This window comes from Protomyctophum bolini (assembly GCF_963924005.1).
Source record: "Protomyctophum bolini genome assembly, chromosome: 9".
In the NCBI taxonomy this organism is placed as follows: domain Eukaryota; kingdom Metazoa; phylum Chordata; class Actinopteri; order Myctophiformes; family Myctophidae; genus Protomyctophum; species Protomyctophum bolini.
In genome coordinates, this window is record NC_137870.1 from 38352447 (window position 1) to 38380339 (window position 27893).

At 44.6% G+C, this 27893-nt stretch overlaps 1 protein-coding gene across 4 annotated transcripts in view; it reads right to left on the bottom strand.

The window, feature by feature from the left end:
* sez6b (seizure related 6 homolog b) overlaps positions 1–27893 on the bottom strand; it is a 79754-nt gene that overhangs the window by 26520 nt on the left and 25341 nt on the right. For all 4 annotated transcript variants that reach the window (XM_080772658.1, XM_080772657.1, XM_080772656.1 and 1 more), the window contains exons 3-6: positions 27172–27364; positions 6307–6492; positions 2524–2692; positions 725–891 (exon numbers count right to left, since the gene is read on the bottom strand). In XM_080772658.1, coding sequence (XP_080628784.1) covers positions 725–891; positions 2524–2692; positions 6307–6492; positions 27172–27364 — 715 coding nt within the window. The remainder of the gene's footprint in view (positions 1–724; positions 892–2523; positions 2693–6306; positions 6493–27171; positions 27365–27893) is intronic.

The following is a 27893-nucleotide window of genomic DNA, read 5'->3' on the forward strand; positions in this document are numbered from 1 at the left end:
AGAGAGAACACAGTTGCATTTGTTCAGAGCGTACATGAAGGAAACGCCGGCAGGGATGCAGGGGTTTATTATTATTATTCTGTTGGGAGGAGCATGCGGTTGGTTGTGTGTTCTTTGTGACCTGGGAGTTGTGGAGGATGACTTTCATTTAGTTTGCCGTTGTCCTACTGTACCATGATGTCAGGAATGTTGTAAAAAAAAGAAAAAATAATCCAGGATAGGAACCCGGATTTGTTTTGGATGTTTGAATGCTGTATGTTCTATAAGGACATTTTTGTTTTAGGAAGCCATACGGCAGTTACTTTGGAGAAAGATGTTTATGTATTTTGTTTGTGGTGTATCTTGGTGAATGTAAATGTTGTGTGAATGTCTTGTAAGCCTGTGTGGATGGGCATCTTATGCAGGACACTATAATAAAAAAACACTGTCTGTCTGTCTGTCTGTCTGTCTGTCTGTCTGTCCAAAATATAGGCTACAATGTCGATAATCGACTTCATGAACATAAACATATCCAGGATACTACTGGTGGAATGCTGTGACATAATGAGGATAATGATGCATGCTGTGTGCATGACGATTCATTGGCACCAGCCAGGAGCCGAGCCTATATATTTTGCATAAGCAAGAACATGCTAACCAGCAGATTCACATTTTAAGGTCTTATTTAGGTCTAGATTTTATATAAAGCTATACGTGTGACAACTCTCTAACTGTACTTCCATACCTTGGTATCTGAGTGCGATGCCAGTTGAGGTTCCCGTTGAATCGGTGCTCAGCTCGAGGAAGAGGTGTCGTGTGGAGCTCAGCAGGCCCTCGTTGGGCAGATACTCCACCTCGTACGAGTCATAAAGTGCTGCTGCATCGATGTTGTTGCCGTTCTTAATCAGCAGGCTGGAAGAGATCGAGGGAGCACGAACAATACAGTAGAGCGCTCTCATTAACATTTCCATGCATGTCCAAGGACAACCCTGAATGTATTTGTATTTAACCGCCCTCCGAAAATGTTTTTTGCCAGGGACCCCCAGAAGAGAAGCATTAACAAAATTCAACATTATAAACAAAATATCAATAAATAGTAGATGTACTGCAAGCTCGCAGTGCGGCACAAAGTGACACGCTGTGAGCTTATCTGCTATTTTTGAATAGCCAACGTACCAAAAGATGGATAAAGGGGAAATGATTGTGACGCTGTATTAACACATTTTCCTGCAAAGCTGGAACCCCTGGGGGTCCCCGGACCCCACTTTGAGAACCATTGGTGTCTGAACTACATAATGAGGAGCTACATAGAACTCAAATATACTCTTGTTTTCATTTTATGTGACTGTATGTGGCTGCTCCCAGGACATTTTATGTGTACCGACTGGGTCCGACATACAGGTCCGTGTGAACTGATTTTCATGTGAGGCTTGCCGTTACAAATTAAATACATTCCAGAATGATACCCCGTGCCCCAACCTCGCCGTCCTTGCTTCACAGATGTTCAATTCATCAATTCAAACAAGGATACGAACTAAGCTCTCTTGGTAAATGTCAATGCTGAAGCTGTGTAATGTAAGCATTATACATAAACAAAACTGTTTGTAATAAACTAGCCTTGGATCAAGACTATCATAGACATTTTAAAGTAAAGGTCAGACAGACTTACTCATTTATATCCAATACATATTTCCCTTAAAAACCCTGCACTATCTACAAGTTTCACACATTATTTAATGTATTTGCTAAATAGACACTGTATCGATTTCAAGTAATTGAATCGTATCGTCATAATGAACCAATATCGTCCATGTATCGTATCGTCAATCATGTATCGTGTTACGTATCACTGTTAAAATGTATCGTTACACCCCTACTATACCCTATGGTATCCAATGTACATATTCTATCTATCTATCTACCTATCTATCTATCTATCTATCTATCTATCTATCTACCAGCAGCGCAGTGTTTTGTGTTGTAACAGTCAACAGCCAATGACGTGCGTCAGGGGAGCGGTCTGGGAAGCAAAGACGGGCGGTGGGGGCGGAGGCGGAGGCGGAGACGGGGGGTGCGGAGGAAGGGTATAAGCCTGACATGAAAAACAGGCACGCATGACCACTTCTTTCGTTTCCTGTTTTGCTGAGAGACATCTGTGTGTTTCCCTCGAAAGCACGTGCGAGTGCTTGTCAAAATTGGAGCATTCGGAAATCTCTCCCCTGTGGCTTCTCCATTTAGTCCTCTGTAACAAGAGCCCCTCCTGATAAATGAAAAAAATGACAATCCTGTCACATTGTCGAGCTACACCGTTGGCTGTATAGCCTCTCCCATAGTGGCCACTAAAACCCAGAGGTGTTGACTAAAGAACCCCCCGACCACCTGGCGTCGGCAAGGTGAACAAAATCATATCGCTCATGACACCAGATCACCAGGGAAGTGGTGACAGACTCCCGGGAATGGCTGCTGACAGCCCGGGATAATGATTCATAAAAAGGTATGTTTCAGACGAGGAGCATGCAGACGACCAGAGCGTCCATCCCTCACCGGTCATCGTCCTCGGCCAGAGCCACCTTCTCAAAGTGGATGTGCACCCGCTGGCCCTCGGGGGCTTCCAGCAACCAATGGCACGTCAGATTGTTGCTGTAGTTGCTAGGGAAACCAGGGGACACAATGCGACCGACGGTGATATTCTTGATCATGCCTCCACAGGCAGCTGAGAGGGAGAGAGAGAAAGAGAGAGAGAGAGAGAGAGAGAGAGAGAGAGAGAGAGTGAGTTGAGGAAAGAGAGAGAGGAATTTGGATGGAAGGGAAGGAAAGTACAAACCAGAGAAGGAAGAAAATACATATTTGATTTTTGATTGTCCTGTAAAAAACGCACACGCACGCACGCACGCACGCACGCACGCACACACACACACACACACGCACGCACGCACGCGCGCACACACACACACACACACACACAGTCTATAAGAAGCAACCTGGAAGCCTGACTTTCCCTTAAGCAAATTCCAGATCAGAAAACCTGACTTCATGAAAGCTGAGCAACTGTATACACCCCAATGAATGCATGTATGTACAGTATGCACAAGGTGAACACCGTGGGGGTCTGCATGGTTCATACGAGACAACAAGAAGTAGCCTGGTTAATAAGCCAGACCGAATCAGCCGTTGGCAAAAAAGGAAATTGCCTGCCGGCGGATTTCGGTCTGGAGAGGCTTAATTGTACGCCCATTTCCTACACCAGAGAAATGGGGCGGCCAATCGGGACACGGTATATGCAATATGGGCGGGCTTTGGTACAGTGACTTTCAACGCTTGAGACCTTTGACTGACAGTAGCTCTGACCAATTGCGTCAAAGAGACAATGTTTCAACCCGCCGCCCTGGAAATGAAATCCAAGCTGAGCCTCCCCAGACTAATATCCCGCGGTCCGTGCGATATTAGTCTGGTTTATTAACCAGGCTAAACCAGAAGAGCTTATGGAGATTACGGTAGTTTGGAAAAAGATAGCAGACGTTTAGAAAAGCTTTGTACACACATACATAGGATGCAATGCAGTTTCCCTCTGGAACTCAAGAGGGATGCAATTATGGGGTCTGAAATCGTCTCCTGTGAGCTTAAAGCACTATAAAAAAATTATATCCAAGGGTTTTTTGTTGTTGTTCAAGGGCCTGCACAACATTTTTCCTTGTGTCTCAAGACAATAAAGGTTTATTCCTAAAGAGGGCACCAATTTTAGGATTAACCGACTGGTGAGCAGCTGAGCTTAGATGTGATCCCTATTTTGTATGATTATTTTCCAGACAGATTTTAGATTTGCCTTCACTCAGGACCAATTTGAGACCGGCTATTGTACAGCAGAGCCTTAGACAGACGGTGCCGTGTCATTAGTCAGAAGGTTCATTGTTCCGAAATTACTATCCCTATCTCTAACCCTAACCTAAACCTAACCGCAAGCACGGGAGCAAACCTAAACCTAACCGCAAGCACAGGAGCAGTGCATGTTCGGACTAACGGGACTTCGGATCTATGGGTAGTTCCCAGACAGACAGACAGACAGAGTCACGCAAAGTGTGTTCACTTCATGGGGCCAGTCCAATGGCGGCTCATAGACTTCTATTGAGAATGGGGACAACCAACTGGGACAAGTCCTGGACCGGAAGTAGGCAGAAATGCATTGGACTCAGGCAACAGCCCAGTACATTTTTTTTTGAACCTATGACTTGACAGTTTATGACCATATTGATAGCTTTTGAGAGATCACTAAACAGAGCTGCACAGTGCAGACTTCAATATAATTCGATAAAATGTATAGAGAAAACTGAAGCACGTATACTTGCTTCAGATGCGGAAAGTTCAGATCTCTCAAACAGATTTCAAAGTGTTGATTGCCAAAATGAAAATGGAAATGCTCAGCTGCTCCCTATAGCTGTAAACAATTCTGTAGGTACAGCTTTTATTATTTATGTAGGTATTTGGCTAGAAACTGTGACCTTTCCTTTCCGATCTCATACTGAAATGAAAATATAAAAAACATGAATGTTTAACCCATTCTGACCGGGAACCCGTTTTGGTGTTAGCATCATGTTATGCTTTAGCTATTGAAAAATAGCAGATCTACAAGCTCATAGCGCGCCACCGAGTGGCGCGCTACGAGCTTGTAGGTCTGCTATTTTTGAAAAATCGAAGAACGACTGACATTTTTAGAATCTGATCTCAGGTCAGAATGGGTTCATCAGACCAGTGTGTGTCCAGTGAAAAACCTTGTATGAATCTGATCTCAGGTCAGAATGGGTTAATATTATAAAGGAGCGGTTGTGAATCAGCGAGACACACTGAGTGAAACGGATGCATTTGTTGTGTCCGCGACTCTGGGGACCGACTGGTGTGCATGCTGCCGCTATCGCTGCAGATCAGGTCAAGGTTACCCATGCAGACAGAACTTAATTAAAGAGGAACAGGAGGGCCGTTGCCCACTGGCATAACGCCCGGCGCTCAGTAATCACACCCCGACACACCTGCTTTAAAGCCCTGCCATGACTGAGGCGGTATCAGTCAGCACACGCTACACTGAACACTGAACACACACATGAGCGCACACACACAGACACAAGGATACATACACGCAAATGACATGTGGGAAGACACAGATGCACATATGAGCACGCATGCACGCACACAGACACAGACACACAGACACACACACACACACACACACACACACACACACACACGCGCGTGCACGCGCACAAGCACATACACAAACACAATCAAGATCGCAGAGATACAGCCCACAAAGGCACACAAACACCTCTTTCAAATTGCTTTCTGGGAAACACTCCCCGCGCTCCAAAGCAATGTCGATCAGAGCGGGTCAGGAGTAAAATGGTCACTTATTATTCATCACCCAGTCTCATCGGAGCAGCAAAATGAGATCCGCCATGCAAACACTCTTGGGGGACACAGAGTCAAGTCTATCTCTATGCCGGTCATGCAACGAAGGGGCTGTACTGCGTCAGACGTCACGTGGGGGAGAGAATGCACAAAAAATTACTTTAAAGAATAAGATCTCGGGGCGCCCGGTGGCCTAGTGGTCCGCAGGTGCATGCCAAATATAGGCTCTGGCCTGACTGTTCGAGTCCCGTTCATGACGACCTTTGCAGCGTGTCTCTCCTCTTCTCTCTCTCCCTCTTTCCTGTCAATATTCACTTGAAACTATCAATAAAGGCAGAAAAACTAATCTTAAGAAAAAATGAAGAAAATCTCCTTCACTTCTCAGATTGACCGGAGGGAGATGTCTATAAAGTCCTTAGCGACAAGCAAGGTAAACGTTCCAGTTGCCATGCTGAAAATTGACACTGAAATCCAATTAACTTTTTTTAAAGAACCTGGAGCCAAGTGCAAGGCATCAGCAGGCACTTTCCAATAAAGTCAGACATTGAATAATATTTTCTGTGTATCACGCACTCACGTACGCACGCACGCACGCATGCACGCACTCACACACTCACACACACACACACACACACACACACACACACACACACACACACACACACACACACACACACACACACACACACACACACACACACACACACTTAATACAGGGCATCTAACTTTATTGGAGAGCACCTGAGGGCGGCCTGGTGGCTAGTATTGAACATTGCGATTGGATTGTGCACCAAATGTTTCATAGTATCTTCAGGCTATGCAGTGAACCGTGTGAGCTGGTGTGGAACAGCACAAACGGCGGTTCATAGACACACGTACACGCGACTGTCCACACAGTCGACAATCTGGCTATAATCCCGACGCCTTTACCTAGGCAATGTGGCTCCTTGCCGCTCCAGTAGGGGGTGCTGGCGTTGCGGCAGGTGAGTGTGCCAGGGCCTCTGAGCTGGTAGCCTGTCAGACAGTAGAAGTAGGCCTCTCCCCCTGAGTGGAGGCTGCTCACAGACACATCCCCGTAGGCCGGCCGCTGGGGAAAGACGCAGCTCAACACAAAGTCTGGGGAGGAGAGAGAGGAGGGGATGGAATAATAAGGCAGAGAGAGAAAGAGAGAGAGAGAGAGAGAGAGAGAGTGAGAGAGGGGAGGGAGGGAGGGAAGGGGGGGGGGGATTGTGGGAGAGGTGATGTTTGTTACTCGCTGGAGAATTGTTGCATCAGGCGGTGCAGCCCAACACAAAAAAGCGAGCGTAAATGAAACATCTACCCTTCCAACTGTGGGAGCTGAGTTTCCACAGAGCCCATCAGTTGTGGCCCAGGGTGAATGATTAGACTGCTAGCCAGCCACACATACACAAGCTTCCATCCCCTGCACACAAAGAAGAAGCACGCCTCAGAGCCTACACTACAGTATATGTTTACTTTGTAGAACCAATAGAAGGCCTCCGAGGTGTGTGCTGAGGCCTGGAGTTGGAAAAACAATTGAAGATGTACAATAGATCTAATATTGAGTACTGAACACATATAGTATTTAAAGCATGTACAATGTAGAACTGTAGTCTACGCGGTGTGGACTCCTATCCTATAATACAATACGCATAATTCCACGCCTCTGTCTGTCTGTCTGTCTGTCTGTGGCAGTCTGTTGATTGGCTATAGGAGTGCTCACTTGGTGGATCGTCCGCACATTGTCGCCACACGTCACCCCGGAAGATAAAAAGCCCCCTCTTTTCTGAAGGAAAAGGACAGTGCAATAGCCTAAATAGCAAAGAAGCTAGTACTTTTGCACTTATCTGTCTTATCTGTTTTCAGTCAGTCAATCACTGTAATGTCCGTACAGTACTTATTACGTATTTCCACAGTCCAAAGACAACATTATTAGCCACATTATCATCTTAAAACGGTTGGAGGTGTTTGTTGTGTGTTTGGCTGGAAACGGACACACCACAAAGGGCTGGACTGGACTCGGCCCGGTCGTTTTCGGGGGAATTTGGCCCAGACCGGCCCACCACAACCAGCGAGCAGATACCGTAGCAGAAACTCTACCGCCCGCTCCGTCGAGGCACACATAAACAAACAAGCCCTAATACCACCACTTTTACAGAACAACATAAATTATACAAACCAACCGACAACTACACAACCCTTTGTAGAGGGTTTATTTGTCACTCACTGATAAAGGTACAGTGACATTATCATGATGGCACTGGCAGAATGGCCTGCCGCCTATTGGCCTGCCTGCCTGTCAAAAAAAAGTTTTTTCTTTTTTCATGGCGGCCCCCTACGGTCGCGGCCCACCGGGAATATGCCCGGTACGACCTGTGGCCAGTCCAGCCCTGACACACACACACACACACACACACACACACACACACACACACACACACACACACACACACGTACGTACGGAGCAGAGCACGGGCTGTCATATCTGGCAGTGACAGACAATGCCAATATCCAGGGGAAGTGAAGTCGTCAGTCCAGACTCTCCAGTGACCGGTTAACTAACTGCTCTTTTATTGCCACCAATCTGTCTTGTTCCACACACTCCTGGCATCAGGCCAAATATATCACTATATTTCAGCTAACAGCTGCGATTCCTCTCACTCTAATTGTCCTAGTTTCAGTGTTAGATTTCCAATTGCAAGGCAGGGTTGCTCCTATTGATCCTGGCTGTAGGGACAGTGCTTAATGTGGCACACATGCACGTGCATACAGTATACACATAAAATGTGTAAAATGTACACACACACACACACACACACACACACACACACACACACACACACACACACACACACACACACACACACACACACACACACACACACACACACACACACACACACACACACACACACACACACACACACACACACACACACACACACACACACACACACACACACACACACACAGATTAGGCAGGCCGACTAATGGCTAACCTTTGACCTGAGCCAGTTCTTACACACACACAGTTACCGCTGGGGAACTTTGTAGTGTGTGAAATAAGACACAGGATGGGACAGCATATATACTTCTCATTAGAGCAGCATTCAGGCCTTATTGTGCTGCACAGTAACAGCTGCCGTATACTGTAGCTCTGTCTTCTCATTCCCGCAGCAAGTCATTACGACGGTCAGTCGGAGCTATAAATAATACTCGGGCCAGCTGAAACTGGGAAACTCTTGTTCTCGTCGGGGGAGTAAATAAAAGATAACAGAGTCATCATGGTAGCATTGTGGTGTCATAACAGCGGTGCTAACAGGGAGCTTTCACAGAGACAAATTGCCACGGCACTGCAAAATGCCCAGCATACGATGTACCTCTTTGTCTTGTCTTGCTGCAATTTATGGCCATTTATCATGTTTTGGTTTAAATGAAAAGACTATTGATAAGCGGTAAGCACTATACTTTTCTTTTACTCAAGCTTCCTGAATGCTGCTTCGTTTCATTGAAGAAGACGGTATACAGCCGTACAGGTTGTCGCAGCTGTAGTAGTCCCTCAGGTTACACTGGGTACGGGTAAGCCGTGCATCTTGTTAGACCAACATACTATTGAGCCAGTATATGAAAAATATGTATCCCAAGTTAACTTTGTTTCTCTAATTAAGGCATACAGTATTTTGCATTATGTTATTTTTATTTAAAAAAGGTTACCCTCTTTTCTCTCAATTCAGATTTTTCACCAGGGCATACTGTAGCATCTGCCATTAATAGCACAAATTTATAGCGCCCAAATTATCCAAAGCGTTTACAATGTGTATTACATTCACCCATTCACACAGCAACAACCTGCCCATTGGGAGCGGTTAGTGGTTAAGTGTCTCATTCAAATACACTAAGCCATGGGAAAACCAGGGACCGAATCGGGAACCTTCCTATTCCCAAGTGACCACTCCTGAACTACTTCTGTCCAGCTTCTCTCCTGTGAGCATGGGAAATTGTGCTCATAGAGTTGCGGAGGAGTTAAACTAGTCTCCGGGGTAGAGGACAGGAACCCTGCACCATCCGAGCGAGCACATCATTTTGCATCAAGTCCTAAACGTTTGTTCATAAAGCCTGGTCTGCTGGTCTTTTGTCTTCTGTGTAATGAACACTTTGAGCATGTCTGAGCTTTGTATGAGATATAGATAAATGGTAAATGGTGCATTTATCCAAGGAGCTTTATATAGATTCCCAATTCACACACACATTCATACACCATTGGCGTCGTTAACCATGCAAGGCACCAACTAACACATCAGGAGCAATTAGGGGTTCAGTGTCTTGCTCAAGGACACTTCGACACTTCAACTCTGGGGGAGCCCGGGTTCGAACTGGCAACTTTGCGGTTACCATCCAGCCACTCTACCCCTGAGCCACCGCCGCCCATAGATCAGGGCATAGATCATAGGTAGGTAATTTCATCTTTACGTGTGATAACATTGTCACCTGCTCTAACCAAGAAGTCATTTGCCTTGCTGAGATTACTATTAGATCCAAAGAGAATGCATTCAGTTTTTCCCAGGTGTAAAGATAGCTTGTTATCAGCGATGTTGATGATGTGGACTGAATTCTTGTATTTTGCAACTACATTGTGATAGCGCCTTGATGTGGAACTGGCTCCTAATTTTACTGCAAAGTTGTCGTCTTAGTTATGTAGCCAATCTATTGGTTTTATATCTGTATACATGTTGTTTGCATGCCTGCATGGCCTCGTGGGGAAAGATGGTGGGTGGTTGGGGAGGATTGGGAAGGGAGTTATGGGAGAAAATATAATATATCTTTTCTTTTTGTGATACTTGCATATGATTGATGTCATGCTCACACTCTTTGAATAAAAGCTTATTTAATATTATTTTTTTACTGCAAAGTTGTGTCCCTCTCAGGATTCTATTTCCTGGCTTTGAACTGAAACCGTCGTAACAAAGTGTACAATGATGATATTACAGGAGACTTGTTACAGAGATGTATTTACAGCACAGACAGAGACAGACAGATAGATAGTAGTAGAGACTGAAAGGTAGGGAGAGACCTATTACACTGGCTCTCCTTTCAGCTACCAGGAGACAAACCAGTCTGATGATGAGAGTCAGTCTCTCTCTCTCTCTCTCTCTCTCTCTCTCTCTCTCTCTCTCTCTCGCACGCACGGTCGCACGCACGCACACGCACCAGAGGCTCTGGCATGAACTCACACACGCGAGAGATGAGAGCCAGAAAAGAGAATAAAGGACAGAACAAATGGCCAGTGGACTGTCTAATCTATGCTGCGATGAAAGAGCTGCTCTCTTCCTCTCCCCCGCTCCGTTGGAGTCAATGAGCCAATGAGGGCCTTCCAGGCGCTATAGTTCTCCTGCAATCCCTTTTATTTATGCTTTATTGCGGCAGCGTATCAACTCGGCTGCATGCGGGGCTCGGGGGCACCGTGCGTGGGGATGTTGTTATAGCATGATCACCCTGCCGTTTCTCTTTCAATTAGGCTAACACGGAACGGCACCAGAGGCCACGCCCGGTACACCCCCGCCCCTCTGCCCCCCGGTGCTAAATCTCACGCTAGTAGTCCTCTCGTCCTACGTATACACTGGCTGTTCGACAGAGCCCATAAAAGGATATAGTGGGCTGTAATGAGAGTGGCTGTGAGTGTGTATAGCAACTCACACAGCGAGAGTATATAGCTATAGCGGTGGCAGATGACAATGTCTTCATCGCAGCCAGCGGTACAAGACTGGCCCATTGTGTTGTCCTTCCTAAGGACGTCCTGACCGAGGCAGGTGACCTCTGGAGGACCAGTTTAGTGAGCCTTGTTCCGTCTTTGTCCCATATAATAGGCTCTGGGAAAATGCTGATCTTTGAACAGTTTATGGTCATCCACTACAGGCTCTTAAATCAGTTCCGATTTAAATCGGTTTGCCTGAAACCATTTTCATTACTGTACTTTATAAGTCTTAAATGTAATGGAAGGCTTTTAGAGTGATTGCGCTACACATTTTGTAATAGGTCGGAACAGCCACACATTTTCACATAATATCTCAGGTATGATTCGGCTCGTTATGCACACATATCCAAATGTGACAGTAGCATAAGAGTAGGACCACATGTTCAAGTGATGTTCGGCACCCAAGCCATTCCATCTGTACCGATGAGACCGGCATGGAGCAGTTGAAAAAAGGAAGAGAGAAGATGGGCTATAAAAAAAACCTAAGTGGATGAACACGGGAGCGGTATTCGGACCACCCATAGATATCACCCACTTCTCATAAGAGTATGTCGTGTGAGAACGCAGCACAGGGAGCCAACCAGCTGCTTCAGACCCAGTCATCAAATAGGCCTTCTCGCTTCACTAAAGAAGAAATGCACTCAGAGAGACGCTACCCATGCAGTTAGGCATATAGGCTAACCTAAGCTTGTACTCTTTGACAAATTTGAAACAATCAGTCAATGTGGATCGATTCGAGATCCGATCTGTGACAGATGTCATCAAGCGCCGGCAAGCCATATGTGCATAATGTTCTGGTCCTGTCCCGTTCTGCTGTCCTATTGTGTGGGAATATTTGAGTCAATCAAATGTGGTTGGGAGACGAATTGAGCCTAAAATGCGATCACGGCGCTATTTGTGGTAATTTTCCCTACAACGTCGCTCTCTTCCTTGGAGACAACTTTTATAGCCTTCGTTACCCTATACTAGCTATAGACGTTTGATATTGCTTAGGTGGAAATCTCCCACACCCCCCATCCACACACTTTGTGATGAAATTGGAAAGAATCAGCTGCTTGCTGGGTGGCACCCTGCACAAATTCTGTAAGAATTTAATGAGCTGAGACTCCCTGATATTTCTGACTAATTGTCCAGTCAGTCATTCATAATGACATATCAGATGGCGGATCGACTAATATTCATATCACTTTTACCAGTAGTTTATTATAATAATACATTTTTGTGTCTACAGTATTTGTCTTTTGAAAGTCTTGCTTATTGTTGTTGTTGTTGTCATATTGTCTTGATCACTTTCACTTTTTCACGTCCTTTTTGTAAACTAAAAATGTCCAATAAACAGATCGTGGATATTGTTTTTAAAATAAACTAGGTTTGGTCTGCAGAAGATATCTGATCGGGATGGATTACCAGGCTATCTGGCCCTCACACCTGATTTCAGACACTGTAGATTCAGAGGGGGCTAATGCTACAATTTAATAATTATTCTTCCCCATATGAAAAACACATTATCTTGGTGGCATATCTTGGTTTTTATATTCCATATTGTCTGCCTGTAATTGTATCCCACTTACTGTATGTGAAACACATGATTTTTTTAATTAGTCCATCAGATTTTATTCAAATATCACGCAAATCGGTACACATGACCTTTATTTATTATAGTCATATGTGATCAAGACGGTTATGTCTCATTTTATAATCTATCGTGGTTGTCAAAGTTTGCATACATGTGTGGCCCACTGGCCCGTTTTGAACAAAATACCCTTTTTAACATTGCCCTATTATTAAAACATATTATAAAATAGCAAACATACTTTGATTTACAAGCACACAACGCATAAACCTTGTACTCTACCTACAACAGACTACATCTACTGTAAGTCATTGTCTATTGGCCATTAACTGCTACTTCTATGATCACTCAATACCAAACACCCACCCCAAAAAAGGAGACTTGATATTATTTAGTTTTTGTCGCATTCCTAAGCCAATAACTCGATGACCAGCAGTGGTTGTGTCTCCATAGGGAACCACTGTTGGTCAAAACTTTGCCTGGCACACAGTGCAGCGCAGTGCAGGTACTAGGCTTTAATTGACGTACATCTACTGCAATGGCGCCAAGTGAGTTTAATATCGCAACGCGAGGTCAGGTCAAATTAACAGTGTAGCCATCAAAGACAAGTTCAGCAGATGCCCTGCATTAAATAGGGCAAGGAAATGTCTTCAGTTAACAGCACTCTTGTATATTGCATGGACTGATGAAAAATAGATATTGTACATCCTTCCCAAGACATCAATAATAGAAATGACAGAGAGGATTCATTTATTCCCTGATGAGAGTAATTGGGCATGGCAGACGCAGGTGCAGGAGGGGACACGGGGTTTATGAGAAAGCTGCTTCAGCGATAAGATTGGATTTCGTGCAAAATGTCTCAATGATAGCTTGGCTTTATTCAAGCCTTGAGGTCATATACTGCTCTGTGTGTTGTATTTGGTGTTTTCTATAAGCCTAAAATATATATATATATACTAGGTTTCAAATTTGCGCCCACTGTATTTGTATCGGGCCAGGTTTCAAAAAATAAATAAATAAGCAAGCGCTCAGGTCATTTAACAGGTGTAGTCACCACTGTACAGATGTTTTTACTTTAGTTTCTTTTTTACAGAAAAATAAATGTCAAATGACATGAAGATATATTTTACACACCGTTGTTGTCGGGAGGAAACCACATAACTGCGTGTTATTGAACCAATGGAAAGTATATTAAAAAGTGTTTCGGACAAAACCTCCTAACTCCATTGGACTGTCTGCTAAAACAGCAAACTCCACCACCTCTACCCCTCTCATGCAAGTAATTATATAAAGCCTGAAAAATGTATATTTTTCTGAAAGATTAACATTTTGTAGTTGGATGGTTTCTTCCAGTCAGCAGAGATATAAGAAATCCAGCGAGATTAGCTGTATAGACCATATCAAAATGTAATATGGCAACCCTCATTGGGCTTGGGAGACAGGGTTGAATATGGCCAGCCAGTATATGGTCAGTTTTTGCATATTTTGAAACACATTATACACATACAGTATACAGTATATTAGAACTGATGGATGGATAGAGGCTTTGTGAAAAATATCTCATAATGAATATTATCTGTGCACACATCGAAAAGCTATAATTCGCTATTAATAAGCAAGCGATAAGGATTCTTAATAGGACTAGATGTTAGATATCCCTAAATATTCAGCACAACAATTGACTGGATTGGAGATGACTTCTTGGGTGGGGTGGAATTGTCAATGATCTCGTGGTGCCACCATACGACACATCTTCAGTTGTGTGCCCCGACCTCATTGGGTGTTTCGGCCTCTTATCACAAGACACCCTCTGCCGAGGTTGGCCCACCACAGGTTGATCAGACCTGGGTGTATGTCGTATGGTGGCACCACGTGGTCATCTGGAAGCCCATGTTGCGTCTCTACGTTTCAGCCACAACCAGTGACTGCTCCGTTCTGCCGCAGTGGAAAGTTCTTTGATTGCCTTCCGTTGGGCCTGACCTCTGATCCCTACTTCCCTCAGGAGCCTTGTGGTGGAACTGGCTACAAAGCCTCTGCAGCCCACCTCCACGGGCCACACCTTCACATTCCAGCCCCGCCCCTCTGCTTCAGCTGCTAAGTTGGCATACCGCAGTTTCTTCCGCTCGAATGCCTCATCGATGTTATCCTCCCATGGGACTGTTAGCTCAACGATGAAGACACGCCGACAGGATTTGGACCAGAGGACCAGGTCTGGGCGCAGGTTGGTCGCTGCAATTTCGGGTGGGAAGGTGAGTCTCTGGGTGAGGTCTGTCCGCATTTCCCAATCCCGGGCTGCACTCAGTGGGCCTGAGTTTGGAGGAGCTGGCTTGGTCCGCCGTTTCTCCCCTTCCCGGATGAAGGTTTTCTGTGGGAAGGTAGACTGGGCATTTAGAGGCATGGCATTGGTGGTTGCCCTCTTGTTCTCAAGTTCGGCAGCCAAGCACTTTAGCACTTGGTTGTGGCGCCAGGTGTATCTTCCTTGAGTTAGACTGGTCTTACAACCCACCAAGATGTGTTTGAGGTTTGCTGGGGCTGCACACTGGAGACAGGCTGGGTCCTCTCCATACCAAAGATGTAGGTTGGTTGGAGAGGGCAGGACATCATATGTGGCTCTAATGATGAAACTCAGCCTACTAGACTCCATGCTCCACAGCTCGTTCCATGTGATTTTCCTCCTCTCCACGCCATCCCACTTCATCCAGCGGCCTTGCTGGGCCTGGGAGACTGCCTTGGCACACCTGGCTGCTTCCTCCTGGTGGCGCACCTCCTCCACCACCATGTGCCGCCGTTCGGTTGGAGTAGCCTTTTGCCATGTGGGTGTGGATGCTTCCAAGCCAAGGCCCCCTCTGCCGTGTTGGACATGCCCCACTATATCCCGGTGTCTGAGGGCGGTCTTTGCCACTGCAACTGCTGCAGATGGCTTCCATTTCCTCCCTGTTGCTAGGGTTGGAGCAGCACCTCGGACGAATGGATCCCGGGATTCTGTGAGAGTCATTTCCACCCTTGATTTTGCACATTTGTACTCCTCCACCAGGCTTGAGATTGGTAGGGAGAGGGCTCCATTCCCATACAGGCCTATGCTGCTAAGGCCTCTCGGTAGTCCAAGCCACTTCCTCACTTGTACATTCACCAGTCTCTCCAGCCGATTGGCATGGGATAGAGTGACCTCATAGATGGACATTGGCCACATGAGACGGGGCAGCAGACCAAACTGAAAGCACCACAGCTTCAGCTTCCCAGGGAGAGCAGTGTTGTTGATCTGCTTGAGGCCACTGATGGTATCCTGCTTGAGTTGTTCCACCTGCTTCGAGTCTTTGAGTTCTGCGCTATACCAGCGGCCAAGGCTTTTGATAGGTTTCTCCAGAACTGTTGGTATTGGCTCGTTGTTGACGTGGAACCTCTCATTGGCAAGCCGGCCTTTGACAATGGAGATACTTCGGGATTTACTGGGTTTGATCTCCATTCGTGCCCATTTGATGTTTCCCTGGAGTTTATCCAGCAGGCGTTTGGTGCATGCGTTTGTTGTTGTTATCGTCGTCATGTCATCCATATACGCCCTGATTGGAGGAAGACGCAGGCCACTCTTTAGCCGTTCCCCTCCAACCACCCATCGGGATGCTCGAATAATAAGCTCCATTGCCATGGTAAAAGCCAGTGGAGAGATGGTGCAGCCCGCCATTATGCCTACTTCGAGGTGCTGCCAGGCAGTTGTACTGGTCTGTGATGTAACGCAGAACTGGAGGTCCTGGAAGTAGGCTTTGACCAGCCTTGTGATGCCCTCTGGGACTTGAAAGAAGTTGAATGCTGTCCATAAAATCTCATGAGGCACTGACCCGAAGGCGTTGGCAAGATCTAAGAAAACCACATGCAGGTCTTTCTTCTCCTTCTTGGCCATCTGTATCTGGTGCCAGATGACATTTGTGTGTTCCAGGCATCCTGAGAATCCACTAATCCCTGCCTTCTGCACTGAGGTGTCGACAAAGTTGTTCTTCTGCAGGAATATTGAGAGCCTCTGGGCCACGACACTGAAGAAGAGCTTTCCTTCCACATTCAGCAGACTGATCTGGCGGAACTGGTCGATGGTTGAGGAATTCTTCTCTTTGGGAATCAGGATCCCTCCTGCCCGTCGCCATGCCTTTGGTATGATTCCTTTTTCCCATGCCACTTTCATTAGCTTCCAGAGGTACTTCAAGACACCCGGGCAGTTCTTATAGAGCCTATATGGGACACCGTTGGGACCAGGGGCTGACGCTGTTCTTGCCCGCTTCACTGTCCTCTCAACTTCGCTCCATGTCGGGGGCCTTGTTTCTAGCTGGTGCTCAGGTGGATGGATTGGTGGCATGTCATCCGGAATGCTGAATGGCACATGTCTCTGGTTGTCGGAGTAGGTCTTCCTCAGGTGCTCCTCTAGTTCCCGTATGGGTACTTTGAGGGTCCCATTTTTCTCCTTGACAAAGAGGTCTTTGACGAACTTGTAGGGATCTCTGTAGAAGGCAGTCCTCGTTCGCTCTTTCTTCTTGTGTTGCTTTCTCAAGCATTCTGCTCTTCGCAGTGTTGCAAGACGCTGCTTGATGTCGCCTTGTAGTTCCTCAAGTCCTTTCCTTTCCACTTCTGTGGCCCTCTTCCACTGTTTTCTCAGGCACCTTCTTTCTTTCACAAGTCTCTCAATCTCTTGTTGTCTCCTAGACTTGAGAGGGGCTGATGGTTCCTTCTGGGTCCTAAGGTTCTCACTCTTCACTCCAAAACTCTCTGCTCCATAGCTGTAGATGATCTCTCCGATCTTGTCCAGTTTTCTTTCCACGCACCCTTTCAGACCTTCTAGAAGATGGACGAGGTCTGTGTTGGTGTTTTCCCACTCCTTTTTCTGGCAGGATTTAGGCCACAAGATTTGAGGCTTCCGTCCATTCATCTTCCTCTCTACTGCTGTCTGTGGCTGGATGGGCTCTGGACTCATGTCCATTGGTGAATCTGTGCTTGGTTGAGCTTCGTCTGGGGTTCTGATACCCTGTGGACTGTGGTGAATAACCTGCCGCTGGGCTTCAGTCGACTGATTTGCCCTACTTCTGAGGAAGTAGTGGTCAATGCGAGGCCCCTCGCTAAGCTCTCTTAGGCACTTTTTCTTGCCCTGGTGGATCTTGAGACCCGTCTCTGATGTCATCTTTTTCCAGCCACAGATGCAGCTTTGTAGCTTGTGTCCTGCCAGTGCTGTCACTCCGTCAACTACCGTGCTGATCATTTGATTCGTTGTCGTTTCCGTTCCAGGGTCTGTTACCGTGTGGTCCGCCGATGAGTCATCTTCCGCCCCCGCTCTCGCAGACTCTAGGGGTGTTTTTCCTTTTAAACTTTTCGTAGCCATATTTGGGTGGAACCAATTCACTGTGTAGTGAAAGGCTCCTGCCAACACGGGTAGCTAACCCATGCCAGCCCCGGTGGGGTCTATTCCCTCCAGTCAGCTGTCTCTTCAGGCCGTCACCAGGTCTTTCCCAGGTTGTCAGCTGCCCTTTCGATAAAACCTGGGTTTACATAACTAGTTTTCATGGTTCTAACAAACCTTTAATTTTTCCGTCACTTAGTGGGTGCCAAAACACACAGAAGGTCTGAATCGTAGCTGCGTTTCAAGTAATAGAAAAATAAGTTGTGGTTTTACAGGGCTTGGATATAGACTTGCCTCAATTACTGAGTACACTCTTTCAGAACTCTTCACACTCCCGTCTGTACCAACATGCTTGGCACTGTTCATTTTCTCACCCAATCGTGATCATCAAAATGTGTTAAAAGAGAAGAAAATAATTCTGTCAAATTCACACCAGCAATAGTTTTCATTCGAAGAAACACAGCTGTCACTCATGAGTCATCAGAGTCATGACATAACACAATTACCTAAAAAACACTAATGAAAGGTAGCAAAATATAGAAGAAAATTAACTTACAATATATATATATATATTTTTTTGTTATTGTTGATACTATAATAAATGTGTATGTTTTCCTATTTCACAGTAAACAAAGTTGCCAGTACAAAATACAGTGAGAACATTAACTCTTTGTAGAATGTATAATGTGTAAGACACATTGGTTCAACAGGAAAACAGGAAAAGCTTCAATGTGTTTTATTTTTGCTAGATATTTCTTTTGCTTTTGGCATAAAGTCCCTCAAAACACAAAAAAACTAAACAAAAAAAAAACACTCAAATTATGTTATTCACCCACTCTCCTATATTTGCTTGCCCACATATACATGCATTCACATGACAGTTCTCTGCCAAAAAAAAAACGGGAAAATTATCTTTTGGCAACCATCTGCAGAAATGTCGTCACTTCCAGCATCCATTGCATTGACAAGTAAGATCAGATTGTGTGGATCGTGGTCATAAACCTTCCACATCCACACTGGAAAATAAGGAATGGTGACTGACAGCGCGGGGGAAACCACTCGCGGTGGCACAGGAGTGGAGAATATTGCCACGTTGTCCCATAAGAGCTGCCTCGTCTCCCTCTTTCAACCCTGTCATGGATCTCATCAAGAAAGCACCTGAGGTGCTCTGTACTGTATGGGCCAATGAGTGGTCTGTCTGTCTGTCTGCAGCAAGCCACCAGAGAATATCTCTGCACATAATATTGACACCAAGGTTTCCGTTAGCCGGTATACTGTGTGTGTGTATATGATATGACGGCCACTGCGGCACAAATGGCCATTAAATGTAAATATCCCCAGCCATGGTGGCAAAATATATTGCCTGAATATGTGTTTTTTTCTTTTCAAAAGGAAATATAATATCCTGGGGGGGTCGTCTTATAATCAGAATCGTCTTATATTCGGGACAATACGGTAATTAAAAATAAATCATAAGAACAATCATTAATCATTATAAATCATTATAATAATAATAATTTGGATGTAAAAAATGAAGTAATACAACAATACAATATGTACATTTACAAGTAAGACGCGCAAACGCGGGAAGCGAACGCGACGTAGTTATACTTGTTCGTTGGCATGTTCGAGCTTGTTGTGCATTCGAAGCAGGGCCTTGTCCACGTTCCTGCGTTCATCATGGCCCTTGGCTACGTCCAAATATGGAGTGTGTTGCATCAATCACAAACAAATCACTCAGCTCCATATATGGGCACAAATGGGGGACACACAGACAGACAGACAGACATGATCTGCTAGGTCTCATAGTAAGTGCTCAATGCGTTCGCAATAAGCAATATCATCAAAGATCGTAGTGCCACCAAAGAACTTACCAAAGAAAGTAGTATGCTATATTAAAGATAAATCATGAACACAGATTATGACAATTTTCTTTACTATCCAGTATCGTATTAGTCCATGGGCCAGACCAGAATTTGATATCATCTAAGGTGGAAACATCTCTTTGGTACCAGTATGTTTGTAGAGATCATACTAGGGCATTCACCAATGGTGACTTTTGGTAGTCGACTCAAATACCATAATTTGAGTCGAATAGTCGATTATTCGGCGGTGAAATATCATATTTTGTTCATCCAATATACAATCATTAAAACACTGACTGAATAAGCTTGACTGAATGTCAAGTCTCAAGCTTTTCTTCAAAATATGTATGACACTGATTTACTATACGACTCTATGGCATATTAGGAGTCCAACTAGTACTAGGACCCCCATACTGTAACTCTGAGAGTGTACAAACGGAACCAAATGGACCTGTACGCGTCCATTTGGTTCTATGTGTACACTCTCAGGGTTACAGACGACTCTTTGTGTCTTACATTATTGTCCGCCAGTCATTTTGCCGTTGTTGATTGTTAATGGTTTTATTAGTCGTTTTTTACTATAGGCTATTGTATTGATTATGTTCAATTATGTTTTTAAAACTGTGAAGCGCTTTGTGACTGTCATGTCTGTGAAAAGGTGCGCTATAAATATAAATACATTGCCTGTCCTCCACACAGAGAAGTGCTGTTTATTCTGTAGTGTAAAGATAACCCCATGCGGTCTTCATGCTCAGTAGTCAGTACACACAAATGAACACCAAGTCTATTTATTTCAGTATGCTGTTGTTCTTTCAATTTCCCTCCTATTAAACCCTGATATGGTGCTAATTTAATTGAGTAAAAAAAAAATCAATTTGGCTTCCCTCTGTAATCAAGTAATAGGAAATCCTGTAGCAATTATGTCTCTATAATAACCAGATGGATCGCCATTAGATTAACTAGAACAGTGCGTTTTTAACAAAGAATATTAGACAAAAGACATATGCCAGTTTAACATTAATTTGCCAGCACGTTAATAATTTATAATTAATAAGGAAAAGCAATGCTATAAACGACAAAGATCCCGTTATGAGGTCAAAACCCCGTGGGTAATTACAGAGCTTATTAGATAGTTTGCAGCTTTTAGCTTTTTTTGATAATGTATATAATTGCATGTTGACAAATGGTGTGAAAATATGTATTTCATTGTATGAATATGCTGTGCGGCAGTATAGTGCCGCACAGATCGGATGCTATATTGTCACACGGTTCGGATGCTAAATCACTTCCATCATATTGTAGGGATTGGGAGACAATGGAAATAAATCTCACAGATTGTAATTTGCGACTGTAGGTCGCATTTACTATGAAAACCTGCATCTCCCATCCGTCCGTTAGTTAGTTAGTCTCCCACGCCTCCGTATTATGGTCACGCCTCGTGACATCACGTCTCCATATATGGCCACGCCTCGTGACACCACACCTCCATATATGGTCATGCCTCGTGTGGCATCATGGAGACTCTTATATCTCCATATCTGCATACATGGAGCCTGCCAGCAACTCTACCTCTGACCCCAAACCTCAAACCCTTAGATCTCCATATATGGAGCTGACCTGTTCTGACATTCCATATGTTGATCCTTCCCACCTGTCCTTCCCGTTCCGACATTCCATATGTTGATCTGACCTCATCAAACCCTGTACACTCAAGACATGCTCCATATATATACAGAATTCCCTCCATATGTTGATCTGACCCCCCCCATGCCAAAGCGCCAGCGCTCGCGAAGCAATCTGCCGTGCACGCAGGGTGTCTCACTCGTTTTAAGCAATAATAATGTATACATAAGAGGCACACACAGCCAATAGCCACGGTGTTACGATATCGCACAGACCACAATACGGTCCAGAAACATTACCACTTGTACTTTCATTCATTCCTCCTCAGATACCAACTTCATTCCCTACATAGGCCTATATTATTTATCTATTTCTCTGAGACAGCGAACTTGGACACAGCCTCATATGTAGTTTTAGCCCAAAGCTGTAGTGTGTAGATCAATACATGGAACACATTGTTGTGCTGCAGAGAGAGAGAAGGGAGCCAGCTGAACGGCACTGCAGCACATGTGTTGGCTGAGATAGGATTCATCCGTCCGGGTTTGGCGGTGGCACCTATTGTTCTCCGGCAGAGAAAGGAATGTGCAGACCCGTGCTATAGCGCTGTCTTTGTCAGAGAGGGAGAATGACAGGCAGCTGCACACAGTGCTTCCCCGGACATTTGATTGCATTGTCGTGTGACACACATGAGAGGCCCCGGTTTATTAGGAGGATTTCATAACTGACATACTGTAAATATAGAACGTCCCCCCGCCTTGCGGTAAGAAAAGATCCCACTCGTGCGAAGTGAGGGGCGCCTCACTTCTTTTAACAAACATTGTACTCTGTGTTAGTTTAAAGTGCTCTAAACAAACAGAAAGTTTAGAAAGTCCGTAGACTAAGCTGCCACATTTCCGAAATTTCCGAAAGCCAGATGTTGGAGGAGCTATATCCAGAAGAGAAAGAAATCAATTGTGCGTGTTTGTGTGTGTGTGTGTGTGTGTGCGTGCGTGCGTGCGTGCGTGCGTGCCTGCGTGCCTGCCTGCGTGCCTGCCTGCGTGCGTGCCTGCGTGCGTGCCTGCGTGTCTGCTTGCGTGTCTGCGTGCGTGCCTGCGTTCTTGCTGATGTAGCTTCTAGCAGAGCCAAGAGAAGAAACATTTTCTCTGAGGAAACTGGAATGTAATAAAGCAATGTGTGAGAAAAGGAGAGAGAGAATGAGGGTAAGAGACAGAGAGAGAGAGAGAGAGAGAGAGAGAGAGAGAGAGCAGAGGGCAGCCTATGGTGCTGAGAGTTGGTGTTGTTGACACAGACAGATGGGGCTGTCAGGACTGAAGCCTCACAGCAGGGGGACTGGATCCGCCGAGGGACACAAAGCTTCGCCTTGATTCAATCCCTGTCCTCAACACATGTACACACACTGTTACTAGTACACGCACACACACACACACACACACACACACACACACACACACACACACACACACACACACACACACACACACACACACACACACACACACACACACACACACACACACACACACACACACACACACACACACACACATCCGCACACACACGCACACACACACACACACACACACACACACACTCTCTCGCTCTCTCTACAGGGCAGCCTATAATGATCATTCCCACAAGTGTGATTAAAATAAACCGTTAACGATTGTGACCATGACCTTGATTGTGATCTTGACCTTTGACCCCTTTTGACCCAAAAAGGTAACAATCTCTTTGGGGCAGCCAACTGATCATTTCAACTGAGTCATTTTTCTAAACGTCGGACCCATTGACCTTCCACTGTGACCTTTGAACTTTTTTTATCCTCATTCAATCCAGGTTTCCTGTTAATCTGACCATCCCTTCTCAAGTTATACTAGTAACAAATAAACACACTACCTGTATAAGATTACATTCAGTGGAAGGCATACATATACATATAACAAGCCGATTAGAAACATTTGGGGCAGAGGTTCCGCTCATTAGCTGTACGTGGACGGACACACAGACGCACAGACACACAGACGGCGGAGACAATAAACGGAAGTTAGCGTAAGTACTTTTACGGGCTGCCGCAGGGCAGTGTTTTGGCACCTCTCCTCTTCAATGTCTATTAAGTACCAAACAACCATAGCCCCTACCAGAAGAGCAGCAGGTTTATCTATGCAGTTGACCTCACATATGGCAACGCAGCAGCAGCACAACTTCCCAGAAGTTGAGTCAACCTTGGAACAAGGACTCTCAGTTATGTCGGCTTATACTATCTGGAAAATCACCTGCGTCCAAACCCTGGGAAGGCTCAAATCTGCAGCTTCCATCTTAAAAAAGGGAGGCTTTTTTATTTTCTGTTAATTACCTTGTATTGACTGTATGCTTGTGGACCCTTGTGGAAAACGAGATATTGTATCTCAAGGGGTATTCCAAATAAATAATTTCAATATAATATATATAGTCATAGTGGTCAGTGGCCAACCTAGGCTGACAGCTGACAGCGTGATGTGGGTTCAAATCCCGACCCTGACTCCAATCTCTCTCTCCCCATTTCCTTACAGTCTACTGTCCTATAAATAATAATAATAATTATTATAATAAATAATAATACAAATATATATATATAACAGTACAACAGCAATAACCTTGTGCTTCTCCACCGCCGAATATGCCTGCCCAGCATGGTATATAAATCAAGCCACGCATGCTAACTAGACCCGCTATCCTCAATGAAACCTGCAGGATAGTTAGTGACATTAAAAACAGGTGGCTAAAAAAAAGAAAGAATAATGTCAAACCCGAACTCAAAACCCAAACCCAAACACGGTGTAATAGTTTGCTAGTAGTGTATGTATACGTACGGAATTTCCGTACATTCAGTTTGAATGAGATGGGGCTGGGGGTAATAAACACCAAACGCCAAAGCAACGGAGACGTGTGTGAGATGTGTTTATAGTGACTGAGGCTCTGTGCCATCATCACACTTCATCGGAGTTGTGTGGCATGTCTGGCCATCTGAGTCAACCTGCATTCACGAGGGCTATAATAGCACAAGACCAGATTGAGTTGTAGAACACTATATTAATGCTTTGGAGACACGCAGAGCACAATAAACTAACAGAGTATACTCCCCCTCCTAACCATGGTGGAAAGATTTTTTCCAAAAGTCCATCCATTTATCTCTTGTGTCCATTCATTGATTATGTTACAAAACTCTGTTGTCAAACGAATCTCTGCCTTGATCAATGATGGCAGTTATCACTATACCTGCTACTTAAAAGCAATCTGCCAGCTATTTTTCAGCAGCTGCCGCCGATGGCCGAAATGAAAGGAGAAACAGATAAAGACTTGATGTCCTGTGAGGTGTGACTGTGAACCTCTGCCAGTGAGGGGTTGAGTTTGAGACGTTTCATACCAACGTATACCAGTGCGTACATGTCCAGGTGCATATATCGGTACATTCCTAGATATAATTAATCGCTGTTAGGGCCAATAACTGATATAAACCTATACTGTATGTCGATATGATCTCATTCTGTATTAAAATAAATTATAATTTTGTCCGTTCTGAAAAAGGCATACAAACACTGAATTTGAAAAAGCAATGCCTCTTTATTCCAAAACTAGGGATCCACTGTTATTGAAATGTTGGCACATATCCCAACATAAACAGCCTGAATGTAGTAGGATAGGATCTGCAGCCTTCGCCATCACAAAAGGCTTTTTCAACATAATTGTTAAAATTTCAACTATCAGCAAAAAACCAATATAATATTTTGATATCGGATCGATACCAATATTGCATTTAAGGCCAACATCGCCCGATACCGATATGATGAGCGATTAATTTAATTTAGTATAGTATACTACTGAATTATTTCTTCAAACACGACAACTTTTGAAAATGTTTCCCAAAATAGAGACACCGCTGTGGTTAACATACAAAAAAAATCTAACATAACAGACAGTCTACATTTTCCAACAGGAAATGCAACTGTATTTAATTCTGACCAGAAGCTAATTGAACAGCAAATTGAACCCAGCTGACATCAATAGTCATCACTGACATCTGATGACTTAAAAGCCAATTATCAGCATAACACAATTCAATACACGAGAGAATGAGGCAAGGGGCGAGAGAGAGGAGATAAAACCAAGATAAAGGGAGAGAAAGACAGAAAGTGAAAGTGTGCAATATAAAACATTTAATCCAATCACCCTTTACCAACCGACGTGGTTTTTCAACGCGGCAAAAACAGTGAGTGCCTGATGAAAATTACTTTCAGTTATATCCAGTCATTAGCACGCCGCAGGGCATGTAGCCTTTTCAAAAAGCAAAGTCTCTTTTGGACATCTTTCATGCAATAATTGACAATTAAAGTAGAGTAGCAATGCCAATTTCCTAACCTAATCATGTGGCTGATTGATAGTGTAGTAATTTTCTGGCTGACAGGAACAACACATTATGCTAACAAGCGATAACACAGAGTGCTCTAGCCCCGATACAACGTGTTTGTCTGCATCTGCCAGGAATGCAAGGCAGGTTGGGTTCTGCATGTATGATTCCATTGTGCCAGTTAAGGTCAATCAATTACAGCTCCAAAGTAATTGAGTCAATTTCAAACAACAATTGGAAAGGCATCCAGTGCATCGTGGCCACACTGGGTCATGTAATACACCCCCATTTCAGTATTCTGTGATTGTGAAACACTGTTAAATTCGCCAAGCGAGATAATTCACTCAAACTGGAGAGTTCCCAAAACTACAAGCTGTACATTCTTTGCATGCCAGGGAGGCATCACCAGCAAGCACAAACATTTTAATTAATAGTGAAAGTCAAACTGATCATTATATATTTTTTTAAAGATTATTTTTTGGCAGGTTTCTTTTTCTTTCATTAGAGAATAGAGATGAGACAGGAAGGTGAAGACAGAGATGGGGGGGTTGATAGAGCACTGTAACGCTGAATTCTCACCAGCAGTGGTATTTTACTGCCACGTTGTGAGAAAGCGGCAGAGTTCAATGCACTGTTTACGGAGAGGCGCGACCAGCACTTTCCCACCACGGCAGGTGGTGAAGACAGCAAAAAGTGAAATGTCAAATTTGAGAAACTTGGCTGTTGCTACTGTTTAGAGAGCAGCAGCCAACCTATATAACCTCTCATTGCCAGGCTGCCTGGTGTTCATTCCAAACTGACTCAGTTCTAGAAAGGGGTTACCGGTTGGCGGCACATCGTTTGTGTTCCCCCACATGAATGCAGAATAAAAAAAGTGTAGTCTCGGCAGTCGTGCTACGCGTTTAAATAAAAGATGGATATAGCAAACGATTATTACACCAAACTAAAACACCCCCTGGACATTACGCTATTATGTCACAGAGATTTATCCCAATCCAACCCTTGATGCGTTGAAGAGTTTTTGGTATGCCCCGGGCCGGGGTTCAAACCCCTACCTTTCAGTCTCAGGGCGGACATTCTAACCACAAGGCCACTGCAGCTGGTCATTAAATGGTTGGCAGTAATCATTGCTCTCCAGCTCGCAGCTAGTAAACAGATAATACATTTAACTTTTACTTTAAAGGCCAGGGTGTGGACGGGACATGAGGCAAAGACCTGTCTTACCTTGGTACCGCAGCAAGAAGGAGCCAGCCTGGGGCCTCTCATGACTGTGGAAACGGATGGTGATCTGGTTGCTGTGGCTTCGTACAACCAGCCCCCTCATGAGGATGGACTCGTTGGCCAGCATGACGTTCTCCCCACCTCCCAGGTCTTCCAACGTCACTTTGTCCCCCTCCGACAGGTTTACGTTCATCACCTGGTGAAAGAAAACAGAAATTGTTTCAACATTTGTGACAGTTATTTATTCATTTTATGTTAGGTGATTTTATTTAGTTGAGCAGCACGTTGAGAACTGAAGGCAGAGAGGCATACGTTGTCAGACTCACCAGACAGATTTCTTAAAGATTATGTTTGGCATATGATCACATCTGATCGGTCTGTGCTGACACAGTAAACACAGTCATTTCTATCCAGTTCTACACTTTCAGAGCTAAATTAACACAGGATTTTGCTGTGCATAAATAGACTCCCTCAAGGACACTCCAAAATTGGAAATATTTGCAGTGACCTAGAGAGCTCATATCACACAAAACATCAAGTCAAACAAGCGGCTATAAAAACTCGACGATTACACTACAGATAAGCCTGATAATTGTCACCCCGTGTCTACTCTGCGGTCGCTATGTCAGCACATTCTGAGAAATGCCACCTTGTCATCTATAGCCTTTATCGTGCAAGACATATCTTTATCCACGCTAAAGGGATAACGCCTCGTGTCTCCATGT